The following is a 13751-nucleotide window of genomic DNA, read 5'->3' as shown; positions in this document are numbered from 1 at the left end:
AAACATTAAAATCATGCTGGCAGAATGTTCTGTTGCTGTGATTGTTAGAATGTCACTTCCCCAAATATATAACCAGGTCCTAGTGATAGGAAGCTGCAGTCAGGCAGGTCTCTGTCAAGATCCCTGAACAAGGGAGAAAAGAAACCAACACCAGGAATAAAGCTGCTCCCTGGATGAGGTCCTGGGCCAGAAGACGCCAGGGGAAGGACAAAGCCAACTTAGCTAATGACACCCATGCTTACTGTGATGGACGTGCTGCACTAACATACCAGTCGTGTGGGAACTGCAGCTTCCTGTAAATCTTGAAGTAAAAGTTGCATGTAGGCTGGGAGAGTGGGCAAGACCCTGGCTTCATTCCCCAGTACTGCAAACAAAAGAATAGAATATATCCTGTCCGAGGTTCCTCAGCATTTTACCACCATTTTATCTGCATCTCCTCCTCCACGGTTAAACATCCTACCAGAGCCAAGAACATTCTCTTACCCAAGGTCCAAAGTTAACATTGACATAATGTTCTCTATAATACTTTGTCAATTTTAGTAACATGTAGTGTCCTTTCCTTTGAAAAATGTTCTAGGGCCTGGTGTGACACATGCCTTTAATCTCAACAGAGGCAGAGGCAGAGGCAGGTGAGATTGAGGCCATCCTGGTCTACATAGGAGTTCTAGGCCAGCTGGGGTAACACAGACACTCTCAAACAGCTACAATGGTGAAAGTGGGGGCTGGAGAGAGGGCTCAGCAGCGGTTAAGAGCACTGACTGCTCTTCTAGAGGTCCCAGGTGCAGTTCCCAGCACCCACATGGCAGCTAAGTTGTCCATAACTTCAGTTCCAGGAGATCCAACACCCTCTTCTGACTGCTGCTATTGCATACACATGATGCACTTATATGCAGGTAAAACACTGGTACACATTAAATAAAAGTAAAGTTTCACACCATAGTTAACGCTGCAGAATGTTTCTTCTGGAGATGCAGCTCAGCAGTAGGGGTCATGCCTAAAATCTACAAGAGGGCATTGGAGCATGGCTCAGCAGTGGTACTTGCTTAGAATCCACCAATAAGGGGCTGGGGGCGTGGCTCAGCAGTAGAGGGTTTGCTTAATGTGTGCAAGGCCCATCTCCAGCCCCCCCCCCCCCCCCCCCCCCCCCCCGCCAAAGTACCTTGATCATGGTTTGGTGTTTGATGACCTGATGATGTTTCCCTGTGATTAAATTCAATCTGTCTTGTGGAGAATTCCCAGAAGTGACGTGTGCTCCTCATGACATGCACGTGACGATGCTTTGTCCCTTAACTGACTTTGAGCCCTTAGTTGAGATAGTGTCTCTCTGGTTTCTTCACCTCTGAGGAACACGAAGAGGACAGAGTTTCTCAAATGAGAGGGAGACATGGTGTGGATGAAATATTAGGTAACAGGCCAAAGGGACCTTTGGGTCAAGGGAACGAGTGTGGGTTTCTGGGTGCCAAGAAGCCACCGGTCCAGTATCTTGGACTCTCCCTCTGCTTCTGTTTCCAAGCCTTGCTGACCAGTCAGTGCCTGAAAATAAGCAGCTTCCTGCCTTGAGGGCTTTGCTCATGCTGTTCCTCCCACGTGGAATTGTTTCTCCTTTCTACTCCCTGGCTTTCTCCTCTTTAAGCTTTCAACTCCAGTATCACTGCCTCCTGGGCCACCGTCTTTAATCATGTCCAACCTGCATACTAATTCATTCAAAAAATATTTGTTGTGCACCTACTATGTGCCAGGCACTGTTCTAGACCCTGGAGATAAAACAGCAGCGATGGTGGTGGGAAACAAAAAGCCCCACTTCAGGGTTTTGAACTCAAGTTAGAAGGCAGTAAATGCTCAGATGCCAGGCATGGTGGCACGTTTGTAATCCCACTACTCAGGAGAGGGAGAGAAGGCTTGAGTTCCAGGCCAGCCTTAGCTACCTAGACTTTTAAAATATTTTTTTTAATTTTTTTGTCTTTTTGAGACCGGGTTTCCCTGTAGCCCTAGCTAGTCTGGCACTTGCTGTGTAGACCAGGGTGGCCTCCATCTTGCAGAGATCGGCCTGCCTCTGCCTCCATAGTGCTGGGACTAAAGGCATGTGCCACCATACCTGCCTTATTTATATTTTTATTTTATGTGCATGACTGTATTTCCTGCAAGTGCTCTTAACTGGCTTAATTGGAGCCATCTCTCCAGCACATTCTGCTTGTCCCTATTCTCTGCACTTAATCTCCCTTGAGCACTTTTTAAAGAGTCTATGGGGGTTGGAGAGATGGTTCAGCAGTAAAGAGCACCAGCTGCTCCTGCAGAGTACTTGGGTTCAGTTCCCAACACCCACATGGCAGCTAACCATCCATAACTCCAATTCCAGGAAATTGGATGCCCTCTTCTGGCTTCTGCAGGCATTGAGCCATCTTGATCCCCACAGCACCACAGCCAGACAGGCTATTTTGACTGGTTGGCTTATCAAAAAATGAATGAGACTAAAAATAATCTAATACCTCATGGGAAAAAGTCCCAGCACCTTCTGTATTTGTGATCAGTGCAATTACGGATGTGGTAAAGTTAGAAAGTGTACCAGTGACTACTAAACAGATCTGGGGTTTCGTTTGGCAAAATCCACTGAACTTCATGACTTCCTTCATCAGTTACCTTGTTCGGTGGGTTTCACGGCAGGTAGATCAGAATCAGTGAGACAGAACACCTAGGAGTGCCTAGCTGGCGGAGGATGCTGAACAGAGTTGATGAGATGGTTTAGTGGTTAGGTACACTGGCTGTTCTTCCAGAGGACCTGGGTTCTATTTCCAGCACCCAGTTGACAGCTAACAGCAGCTAACTCCAGTTCCAGGGGATCTCTCTTCTGGCCTCCATGGGCATTGCATGCATGTGGTGCACTTACATACATGCAGGCAAAACACTCAAACACATAAAAATAAGAAAAATGTTTAAAACAGGATGGTGCTTTTCATGGACATGATAAAGTCAGAGTCAGTATCTTTTTTAGATTTATTTTTATTTATGTGTATGTATGGTGGCCTTGGGTGAGAGAAATGAGCATTGAAGCCCCTGGAGCTGAAGTTACAGGTTGTTGTGTGCTGCCCCTGCCCAATATGGCTGCTGGGAACCACAGTCGGTACCTTGAAGTTTGAAAGCCAGGCATGGTGGTATATACCACCATGGAGGCAAGAGGATCAAGAGTCCATGGTCGCCCTTGGCTACATATGGAGTTCAAAGCCAGTCTGGGCTACATGAGTCTTTGTCTGAAAAACAAAGGTTTGGGAGGTGAGTAGTCTATAAAGGAAAAGGAGTTCAGGAAGAGGGATCAGTCAGTGCAAAGTCCCCGGGGTAGGAGTGTGGTTGATGTGGGTGGGAAAGTGCCAGGGGGCCAGTGTGGCTAGAGGAAGCGAATGGGTCATGGGATAGATGAGGCTAGAGGAGTGTGTGTGATGGGGAGCAGATAACAGGGTGTCCTGGGCCTTCGGCTTGATAGAGACAAGACTCCCCAGACAGCCCTGAGAGCCTTGAGCAGAGTTGCTCTCCCTAGTACACAGTGGGCTTGCTAAAGGAGGGAGGAATGGGGGATACACAGGTGATTTGTCCTCCCACCATGTGCCCAACACTTAGAAAGCCTCAGGAACAGTCTGTTTATTCACTGGGTTTAGAAACAATCCATGTTGGGACGGAGGGCAGTGCGGCTGATGGGGCCAGGGGTGTGTGTGCCACTCTAGCTGCCTGACCTCAAGTTTGGTGGACACAGAGCATCTAAGTCATCTTAGAGTTTACACTGCTCAGTCTGCTAGCACTCACTTTAGGGTTTGCACCTGCTCAGGGGGTGTGAGTTCAATGTGCATGCGCTGTGGATCATTCAAAGTACCAGCTCCAGCTGGAAGCCTGAGCCCTGGCCTGGTTTCACCTGGAGGATGCTGGTGAGAGTTAGGCACAGGGGTCCAGCTTCCGACTCTGGCCTCTCTCCAGCCACTGACCTTCAGTCTCCCTTGATCTAGAGCCTCGAAAGGCTCCAGGTCCTCAAAGGCATGGCCACAGGCACGGGTGTCTCCTCAGGACGCTTGAAAAGACTGTCTGGGCCATGTGCAACACCTAGGCTGGAGGAGGCCCTAAGTGTGCTGGGGCTGGAGGGAGAACGCGAGTATGCTGGGGACATCTTCACTGAACTAATGGTGAGCAAGCAGTTAGATGAAAGTGAAGCTTCTCCTTCCTTCCCTCCCTTCCTGTTTGATTTTTATTTATTTATTTTTCTGAGACAGAGTCTCAAGTAACCCAGGCTAGCCTCAAAGTCACTATGTAACTGTTGGGATTACAGGCCTGCCGCCACCACACCCAGCTAATAGGCCTTTCCTTTTTCGGTTCATCCTCTTGCCTGGACCATCTTCATGACTTGGAACACCACTGTCCCAGGCTGTTCGCAGCCCTTCATTTGGTATTTCATAGAACCCTGTCTCTGTGCCTCATGTTTATTCATTTTACAAACACTCAGCAATTTTGTGTGGTGTGCTGCTGCTACTGGAGATGGTACCCAGGAACTTATGCAGTCTTGGCAAACACTCTGTGGCTGAGTCATGCCCTCAGGCCCCCACTGGTGGCTAGGCAAGTGCTCTATGTCCTTTAGCGATTTTTTTTTAATTAAATTTTTTTTTTTGGTCTTTTTTGAGACAGGGTCTTCCTGTATATTTTACCATTTTTAAGCCGGGTGTGGTGGTGCACACCTTTAATCCCAGCACGTGGGAGGCAGAGGCAGTCGGATCCCTGTGAGCACCTTCTAGGTGCTCTGGGTGGGGGTGACAAATCCAAGTTTGGTCACCAAAAGTAGAGTCTGAGGAGGGGGAGAGTATGTGTGTGTGTGTGGGGGTATGCCAGGAAGTCAGGAGCCATGGGAGCTCCACACTGGAAAGAGAGGTAGGGAAGCAACTTAGAACAAAGTCCAGGATTCTAGATGGGGATTCAGAACAGAGGACACTTGGCCGTTTGGGTATGGTACTTGTGCTGTATCCAACCAGAGGAGGCCAGAGACCAGAAGAAAAACCGAGGCACAGATGTGGAGAGTGAGGCCATCCTTGCACTCCTGTAGGTGTGCGACACACTGCCTGGGAGAGCCCTGCCTCGCAAAGTGACTCCGGAGATGCGCGCCCTAGTGGTGGACTGGCTGGTCCAGGTGCACGTATGTACAGGAGAGGGTTCAAGACTGGGCCTGTGTCGTGGCCTGGGACTGGTGATGACTCTTGTCTCTCTCCAGGAGTACCTGGCTCTGGAAGGGGACACACTGTACTTGGCTGTGCACTTGCTGGATTCTTACCTTCGAACGGGCAGAGTGCGCCTTCAGCGACTGCAGCTGCTGGGGGTGGCTTGTTTGTTCCTGGCGTGCAAAATGGAAGAGTGCGTGTTGCCAGAGGTACTCCAGAGCTGGGCCCTTGGGGGGACTTTAGGCCACACTGTATATTCTCTTGGGATTCCAAGAAATCTGTGTGAGGTAGGGACTGAGTCACTGTAATAGGGGACTTAGGTGCAGAGTCAGCAAGTGGAACTCAAACTGAAGTAGTCCACCCGAGTAAAGTTAACTGCTTTCTATTCTGTGCCTTGTCAGAACTGCCTAATGTGCTGGGAGACAGAGACCAGATGAGTTCAAGGCCAGTCTGGAGACCCTATCATTAAAAAAAAGGCAAAGCTCTTAAGTAGAAGTCCATATCAGACAGTGAATAAGTGGTGTGTGGAACCAGGTCATTCCAACTCTGAAGCCTGTCTTATCCATGACTTTCAGACAGTCGTCAATAGTCCCATTTTACAGACCAGGAAACTGAAGTCTGGAAGTTGGACTATACACACCCATCCCAGACATGCTAGAGTTGGAGTCCGAGGCTACCCCAACACCTTTCCCTTCCGTCCACAGTGCGCCTCCCTCTGCCTCCTGAGTGCTGGCTCCTTCTCTCCGGCGGAGCTTCTGCGTGCGGAGCGTCGCATCCTGAACCGCTTGAATTTCCGGTTGTACTATCCATGCCCATTGCTCTGCCTTAGACTGCTGGCTGCTCTGGCCAGGAGCAGCCCCCAGGTGCGGGGGGCGAGGGGCGTGGCCGGCACACGATGGGTGTGGCCAGGATGTAGGGGCGTGGCCTAATATCCTCTCCCGCAGGTGCTGCTGTTTGCTACCTACTTCCTGGAGCTGTCCTTGTTGGAGGCTGAGGCAGCAGCTTGGGAACCAGGTCGTCGAGCCGCTGCAGCTCTGAGCCTGGCGCACCGCATGCTTGGTGCGGCCTCCAGGTCAGGCCCCACGATTTACAGGTAATGGCCTTTGGTGGAGGCGGGTAGTGCCTCGGGGCCCTTGGTGAGCCTCTCTGCCTGGCGCCCCTCTTCACCATCTCTGAGAATGAGAGACAGTTATGGGCAGAGAGGGCAACACTTGATTATTTTTCTTGGAATAGAATGCCATTTCGTCTACCTAGCTGCCGTTTGCCTTTCTCTGGGGGTGCTTGTACATTCTTGGGGACTCATAACTTTGCCTCAAGGTGAAAGATTGGGTCTTCCAGGCTCCAGTTTGAGAATGAAGAGGTTTGCCAGGCCTGCGGTTCTCTGGCTTCATAACTTCTCTCTCTGTTAGAGCCAAATAATCCTGTTGACCACCCCATCCAGCATAGTGGTGAAGACTTTTAATCCCAGTTACTTGGGAGAATGAGGTAGAAGGATCAAAAAGTAAAGGTTATCTTGGGCTACAGTGAATTCAAGGCCAGTCTGAGCAGCTCAGTGAGACCTTGTCTCAAAATAAAACGTTTTGAAAGGGCTGGGGCTGGGGGTGGGGGCTCTGTGGCAGAGCACTCGCCAGTGAGGGGCTGGGGGTATGACTCAGTGGTAGGACACCTGCCTAGAATCCCCCAGCGAGGGGCTGAGGGTGTGGCTCAGTGGTAGGACACCTGCCTAGAATCCCCCAGTGAGGGGCTGGGGTGTGGTTCAGTGGTAGAGCACCCGCCAAGAATCCCCAGTGAGGGACTAGGGGCGTGCCATAGTAGAACTAGAGCTTTGCATCTCCAACTGGAGACACTAGGTTCCATCCCCAGCAACCCACCCCCTCTCATCAATCTGTTGTTTAGCCCCACCCTTAGAGAATAATGTGACTGCCCCCCTTGGCGCCCCCTAGTCATGACTTTAAGAGGTCTGTCTCCAGAGCCATCCCCAGCCCTGGGACCCTCTTCAACGTGTCCTCTCAATTTAAGCTTCCAGCTCCCCGGGTAAGTCATATGCACCTCCCTTTCCTGCTCGTTTTCTCCGTTTCCTCGTGCAGCTCCGTGGAGCTGGAACCCCTGGAGCCCTGCATGGTCCGCGCTGCGGTAAGAGGCCCGGCCCCTGGCCGCGCTGCGGTCTTTCTCAAGTACGCGCGGCCCCAGCACCAGGGCACCAGCCTTGCTGCGGCCTGCCTGCTCGGCCACCTCCAGTCCCCGCCTCCTTGAGCCGGAGCTACTCAAAAAAAAAAAAAAACTCAATGTGCATTGGTCTTTAATAATTCAATAAAAAGCGTTTTTAAATTTTGAACGCCCTTGGTCCGCATTGGTCAAAGTCCAACCCCACACTCGATTTTGATTGGTCATTTCCTGGTCCTCTTACACATCGGATTGGATAATCTCACCAAGCTTCTTAATAAAAAGGAAGAGCCAATTTTATCCTCCCCCGCCAGGGGGCACTGGCGGACTTCCCCCAGAACCGCTCATTGAAATAAAACTGTAATCCTTTTGATGTGGGAAAACTTGTTAGGGGGACTGGAGAGCTGGCTCCGTGGTTAAGAGTTCTGGTTGCTCTTGGAGAGTTTGATTCCCAGAACCCACATAGTAGCCAACAACCATCTTTATCTCCAGTTCCAGGGGATCCGACTGGTGCACTTATATACATTCAGGCAAATATTCATAAAATAATTAAAAAATTAAATTGCTAAGGATGGGAACAGTGGAGAAATGGGAGGGCCTGTTCTAGTTATGAGGAAAGTTACCTCGATGTTACCATCTTTTCAGACTTCAATCAAGTGACTGAAGATCTGTGGTTCCATAAATGCCCCTGTATTTATATGCAATCAACAAGTATATACATATGTATATATACACATCATAGATGTACACATCACATATATATGTGATATAGGGTCTTGCTAAGTAGTCCAGGTTGGCCTCAAATTCACAATTCTGTCTTAGCCTCCCGAGTGCTGGGATTATAGATTTGTGAAATTATTCCAAACTAAATTGATATTTTTAATTTGTCTGTGTAAGTCCAGCACACCACATTATGCTAGCCTGTGGAGGTCATCAGTTAGTAAAGGTCTTTTGAAGATGAGGTCTGGGGATGTGGCTTAGTTGGTAGACTGCTCACACAGCATACAGGAAGCCTTGGATTCGGTTCCTAGCATTGCATAAACCTTGGGTGTGGGGGCCATATGCCTGCAATCCCAACAGGGAAGGTGGAGGTAGGAGAATCTGCAATTCAAGGGCACCCTTGGAAAACAATGAATTAAAAAGACATGTAAGGGTATAGTAATATGTACTACAGCATGTGGAGGCCAGATAACAACTTAGTTGTTTCCATGGTTAGAACTCAGGTAGTCAGGCTTTGGTGGCAGGTGCCTTTACTCACTGATCCATCTTGCTGGCCCGTAACAAAAGGATTTTTATATTTTATTTTTTATTTTTATTTTTTGGTCTTTTTGAGACAGGGTTTCCCTGTAGCCCCAGCTGTCCTGGAACTCACTATGTAGACCAGGATGGCCTTGAACACAGAGACTTGCCTGCTTCTGCCTCCCAAGTGCTGGGATTAAAGGCATGCGCCACCACACCCAGCAATTTTTTTTATTTTATGTTTGAGTGTATTGCCTGCATGTATGTAAGTGCGCCCATGTTGTGCAATGCCTGAGGAGGTCAGAAAAGGGTGCCGGATCCCCTGGAACTGGAGTTATGGACAGTTGTTAGCTGCCATGTGGGTGCTGGGATTTGAACCTGGGTCTTCTGCAAGAAGAATCAGTGATCTTAACCGCTGAGCCATCTCTCCAGCCCTGATCTTTGATATTTTAATAACTGAAGTCTGACTTCATGTCCAAAGTGCCACAATGTCCATAGCTGTATCAGTGCTTTTGTAGTGGTGTGGTGAGCATAGGATTTAATCTATATGTAAAGGCTTGGAATAATGCCAGCAACTTAGTGCTGTGAAAGTGTTAGTATTGTATCCTCGCAGACTATGAGTGAGGGACAATTGTTCCCTGTTTGCTACTGTGCCCCAGCCCCTAGCTATTTAGTAGGAAGGGAAAACTAAGAACTTCTGGAACCTGGGAGGTAGAGGTAGGAGGATCAAAAGTTTAAGGTCATTCTTAGCTCTATAGCAAGTTGGAGGTGAGCTTAGGCTACATAAAACCCTGCTTTTTTTTTTTTTTTGTCTTTTTGAGACAGGGTCTCCCTGTAGCCCCAGCTGTCCTGGAACTCACTATGTAGACCAGGCTGGCCTTGAACTCACAGAGATCCGCCTGCCTCTCCCTCCCGAGTACTGGGATTATAGGTGTGCACCACCACGCCCGGCTAAAAAAACCCTGCTTTTAAAAATGTGTGTGAGTGTATTGCCTGCATATATGTAAGTGCACCCATGTCATGCAGTGCCCATGGAGGTCAGAAGAAGGCATTGAATTCCAAGGAACTGGAGTTGGATGGATGGTTGTTAGCTGTAATGTGTGTCCTGGGTTCTCTGCAAGAGCAACTAGTATTTTTAACCGATGAGCCATCTCTACAGCCCCATGAAACCATTTTTTTAATTTATTTATTGTTTTTATTTTATGTGTATGAGTGTATTGCCTGCATGTATGTAAGTACACCCATGTGTGCAGTAACCACAGAGGTCAGAAGAGGGCATCGGATCCCCTGGAACTGGAGTTAGGATGACTGTTAGTCACTATGTGGGTGCTGGGAATTGAACCTAAGTCCTCTGCAAGAGCAACCCATGCTCTTTACCTCTGAGCTCTCTCTTCAGCACATAAAAACCCATTTTAACAACGGCAACAGTCAATACATTTCTGTTTTTCCCTTTCTTTCATCTTTCTGGGACAGGGTCTTGTTCTGTAGCCCAGGCTAAACTTGAACTCCTGATCCTCCTTCCTCTGCCTTCCAAGTGCTGGAATCACAGATGTGTGCTCCACCATGTTGGCCCTCTGTGTTTTCCATTCAAATAAAACCCAACCCAAACACATCTGAGTGCCCAAAGGCAGTCACATTACTTAGGAATTCAAACTCAAGAACTTTTAACTAAGTTTGGGTTTGAAGGTGCAGAAAAGAATGTCTCCATTTTTGAGCAGTTCAAGGTTAGACCTCAGGGACAGGGAGAAAACTATTTAAAACCATTTTTTTTTCCACCAAGATGCAATGTGAGGTAGAGGAGGGGCTGCTGTTGGTATGGAAGGTGCTGCATCCAGCTTCTGGCCTATTGGGTAGGAGCAAAGGATGTGCTGTGGGGGCAAGGATGGGGCCAGTGGAGGTTCAGGTGCTGAAATCCAGTCTAGGGTCTTGGGGGAAGTGATGGAGTGAAGTGAGGTACACAAGCCTAGTCCCTGCCTCAATTATGTTCCATTCGGTCTCTACAAACTCAGAGGTAAAATTGTTATCTCCAAGCCTGGCCTGGTGAGGTAGGCCTGTAATCCCAAAACAATCCTCCTCCCTTCCTTTCTCCCCTCCCCTCGTCCTTCCCCCCCTCCTCCCCTCCCCCTCTCTGCCTCTCCTCTCCTCCTTTCCCTTTCTCTGTCTCTCTCCCCTTTCTCTCTGTCCCTCTCTCTTGCTATGAAGCATGGCTGGACTGGAATTCACCTGTAGCCTAGGCTAACTTTAACCTCTTGACCCTCCTGTGTCAGTTTCCTGAGTGTGATTACAGACAGGCCTGTGCTACTCCGCCCAGCTTCTCTATCATTGCATCATCCAGAACAGAAACCAAGCAAAGCTCAATGGCAATGTGTTGCATAAATAAATGAATGAATTCCAACGTGGGCATTATCTACAGAGCTACAGGTAATCTAAGTGAACTGTCCAAGTTGTACAATAGTGAGAAATCAGCAGGGATATGGATCTGGGCATCTTGAGTCCATATCCCGTGTTCGTAGCCCACATGCCAAATGACTGGTGGGCTGAAAAACCAGCTTTCCACGACTGCTGTCTGCCTGTTCATCCTTATCTTCTGGAAATCTTCGGGTGCTTTGGACACGGGGAGTGGAGAGGAGCCAGGAGGGTGGGGAGGGTAAAGGGAGTGGGGACTAGGGAGAGGCGCCTGGAGAACCAGACTGAGGCTGGAGCGAAGGTGGGCGAGGGGTAGTCCGGAGGGGCTTCCCTAGACCCATAGGGGGCAGCCGGAGACTGCAGCCGGAGGTGCGGGGGCGGAGAAAGGGTGGGGACCGGCCCCACGGGGGGCGATGCGGTAGCTGCAGCAGCGGCCGCAGGAGTTTCCCACAATGCAGCGCGGCGCGCTGTCCCCGGTGCTGATGCTCAGCGCAGCCCCGGAGCCTCCACCTCGCCCGCCTCCCGCCCTTTCCCCGCCCGGCCCGGGCTCAGGCCCCCGCCATGGCTCGGCTCGTCCGGCTCCTGCCCCAGAGCCGTCGGGGGGCCTGGCTGCGGCACTTGACAGCAGCCTGCGGGCCGCCGTGGCGTTCAAGGCGGAGGGCCAGCGCTGCTATCGAGAGAAGAAGTTCCGGGAAGCCATCGGCAAGTACCACCGGGCACTGCTGCAACTGAAGGCGGCTCAGGGGGCCCGCCCTGGCGGCCTGCCCGCCCCCACCCCCGGGCCTGCCACCAGCCCAGGGCCGGCTCGCCTCAGCGAGGAGCAGCGGCGCCTGGTGGAGAGCACAGAGGTGGAATGTTATGACTCTCTCACGGGTACGGGGCCGTCGGGGGGCGGGGGGGGTGAGGACATGGGGAGCAGGGTGGGCAGTGAGGGGAAATTCGGAGGCCTTGGGGGGCGGGGTGGAGGCTGGAGGGATCAGGGCGATGGTCTGTTGGGGAGACTTAGAACTTGATGGAGGGGAGGAGCTGGGAGGAGAAGGCAGGCTTCTAGGTGAGGAAGCGGGGGCTTGGGTTTGGCTTTGGGCTTGGTCTTCAGAACCCAGCTTCGCCTGCCTGGCGTTCTTCCCTCCTGCCACACCGAGCCAGGAAAGAAAGGCTAACCCTGGATGAGCTTTTCTGCTCCTGGTCCCTCGTCTGCAATTGCCTTGGGCAACCTCCAGCTAATTGCAGCAGACCTTGTCTGTCTTGCGCCCTCTAGCGGCGGCGCAGATCGACGCTATTCTAATGGGCCAGCAGATTGGCGCCCCTGGTGGTCTGAGCAATCCCTGAGGCTGAGGGGAAGAGGCCCGGTTCCTCGAGGTCTCATGGGTCCTAGGGGATGCCCGTAGTCTCTGAGAGCACCCGTCCCTGCATCCCTGCAGCTTGCCTCCTGCAGTCCGAGCTGGTGAACTATGAGCGCGTGCGCGAGTACTGTCTCAAGGTGCTGGAGAAACAGCAGGGCAACTTCAAGGCCACCTACCGCGCCGGCATTGCCTTCTACCATCTGGGTGACTACTCCCGTGCACTGCGCTACCTGCAGGAGGCCCGCAGCCGGGAGCCCACAGGTGAGAGGCCGGGCAGGGGCGGGGCTGGAGCACAGGGATCCGAGGCTGGAGGACCAGGGTAGGGCAGAGCCCTCCTGCCACAGAGCTGCCTCTCCAACAGCCTAAGACTCCTTACACGCCCGCCAGGTGTTCAATCCTTCATCCGCCCTTACACACCCGCAGTGTGTTCAATCCTTCTTCCGCCCTTCAGGAAAGATCCACTCACCTATGCTTCCTCCCAGCCTGCTCTCCTCTAGTACGTCACTGCCTGGTCGTCAGCGGTGCTGGGGATTGAACCCAGGGCTTCCTGTATGGGAGGCAAGCCCTCTACCAGCTGGGCTACCCAGCCCATTGACCCATCCTGATAGAGCCCATCCATGTCGCTGTGCACACACCATTACCACCTTGATTACCTCCCACCCCACGCAGGCATTCCTCCACTCCAGCCCATTCACACACTGCGTCACCTCTTCACACCTTCACTCATTCCTCCGAACACTTGGTCTCTGCCTTTGGGGAGATCACAGTCAGGGTGCCTGTGTGTGCCCACGTGTGCCCAGACAGACACAACACAAGCCAATGAGAAGGGCAGAAAGCACAGCAGGTGCTGATGCAGGCTGGTGGGAACAGAGGCAAGATTAGCTTTCCTGTGAAGTGGTTTGGTGAGAACAGCTGTCCTGGGGGATGAGAGGTGTGATAGGAGCCTCTCGGCAGAGTGCAGCACATGTGAAACGGGAGGTGTGAACTGGCTCTGGGTGGCTGGTTGCAACTGAGATGCTGAGGGAGGGGGGCCACTGAGTGTGAGCTGAGGTGATGTGGGTGGTACCCACTGTCCCAGGACACCCAGCTAACACCTCCCACCTCCTCTGCAGACACCAATGTCCTCCGCTACATCCAGCTGACCCAGCTGAAGATGAACCGTTGCAGCCTCCAGCGGGATGACAGTGGCAGTGGGGCTGGAGGACCCACTCGGGATGTGGTGGGCTGAGGCCACGGGGCGGCCTCCAGGAGACTCCCTCCACCTCATTGGCTACTTTCCAAGGCTTGTGTGTTTACTGGTAAAGCACTTGTCATTGGTGACCATACCCCCTTTGTGTGGTGTTCTTGTGGGGCCAAAGGCAGGACCCGCAACTGGATCTCACTCCCTCAGAAACCCAGAGAGGCCAGAGAGGAGTGT

The 13751-nt window shown here is 51.5% G+C and overlaps 2 protein-coding genes across 2 annotated transcripts; both read left to right on the top strand.

The window, feature by feature from the left end:
• Positions 1-4019: 4019 nt before the first annotated feature.
• Positions 4020-6305, top strand: Cntd2 (cyclin N-terminal domain containing 2). Its single transcript, XM_008854043.2, has 5 exons — positions 4020-4163; positions 5072-5161; positions 5237-5392; positions 5888-6046; positions 6128-6305. Exons 1-5 carry the CDS (start codon positions 4020-4022, stop codon positions 6278-6280), a joined length of 702 nt encoding a protein of 233 aa, XP_008852265.1. The 3' UTR covers positions 6281-6305.
• Positions 6306-11200: 4895 nt separating this feature from the next.
• On the top strand, positions 11201-13661 carry Ttc9b (tetratricopeptide repeat domain 9B). The gene is made up of 3 exons (XM_008853986.2): positions 11201-11864; positions 12413-12595; positions 13447-13661. The coding sequence occupies exons 1-3, from the start codon at positions 11444-11446 to the stop codon at positions 13560-13562; spliced, it is 720 nt and encodes a 239-aa protein (XP_008852208.1). The 5' UTR covers positions 11201-11443; the 3' UTR covers positions 13563-13661.
• Positions 13662-13751: the final 90 nt, after the last annotated feature.

This window comes from Nannospalax galili, unplaced genomic scaffold (assembly GCF_000622305.1).
Source record: "Nannospalax galili isolate Female #2095 unplaced genomic scaffold, S.galili_v1.0 scaffold886, whole genome shotgun sequence".
In the NCBI taxonomy this organism is placed as follows: Eukaryota; Metazoa; Chordata; class Mammalia; order Rodentia; family Spalacidae; genus Nannospalax; species Nannospalax galili.
The sequence above is the reverse complement of the archived record's forward strand: the minus strand, read 5'-3'. Positions and strand labels throughout refer to the sequence as shown.

Bases quoted from the DNA above. Each gene is read 5' to 3' on its own strand.
- Cntd2 (XM_008854043.2), top strand. From the start codon at position 4,020: ATGGCCACAGGCACGGGTGTCTCCTCAGGACGCTTGAAAAGACTGTCT. The intron at 4,164-5,071 runs GTGAGCAAGCAG...GCACTCCTGTAG, and splicing joins ACATCTTCACTGAACTAATG to GTGTGCGACACACTGCCTGG. The intron at 6,047-6,127 runs GTGCGGGGGGCG...CCTCTCCCGCAG, and splicing joins TGGCCAGGAGCAGCCCCCAG to GTGCTGCTGTTTGCTACCTA.
- Ttc9b (XM_008853986.2), top strand. From the start codon at position 11,444: ATGCAGCGCGGCGCGCTGTCCCCGGTGCTGATGCTCAGCGCAGCCCCG. The intron at 11,865-12,412 runs GTACGGGGCCGT...GCATCCCTGCAG, and splicing joins ATGTTATGACTCTCTCACGG to CTTGCCTCCTGCAGTCCGAG. The intron at 12,596-13,446 runs GTGAGAGGCCGG...CCTCCTCTGCAG, and splicing joins CCGCAGCCGGGAGCCCACAG to ACACCAATGTCCTCCGCTAC.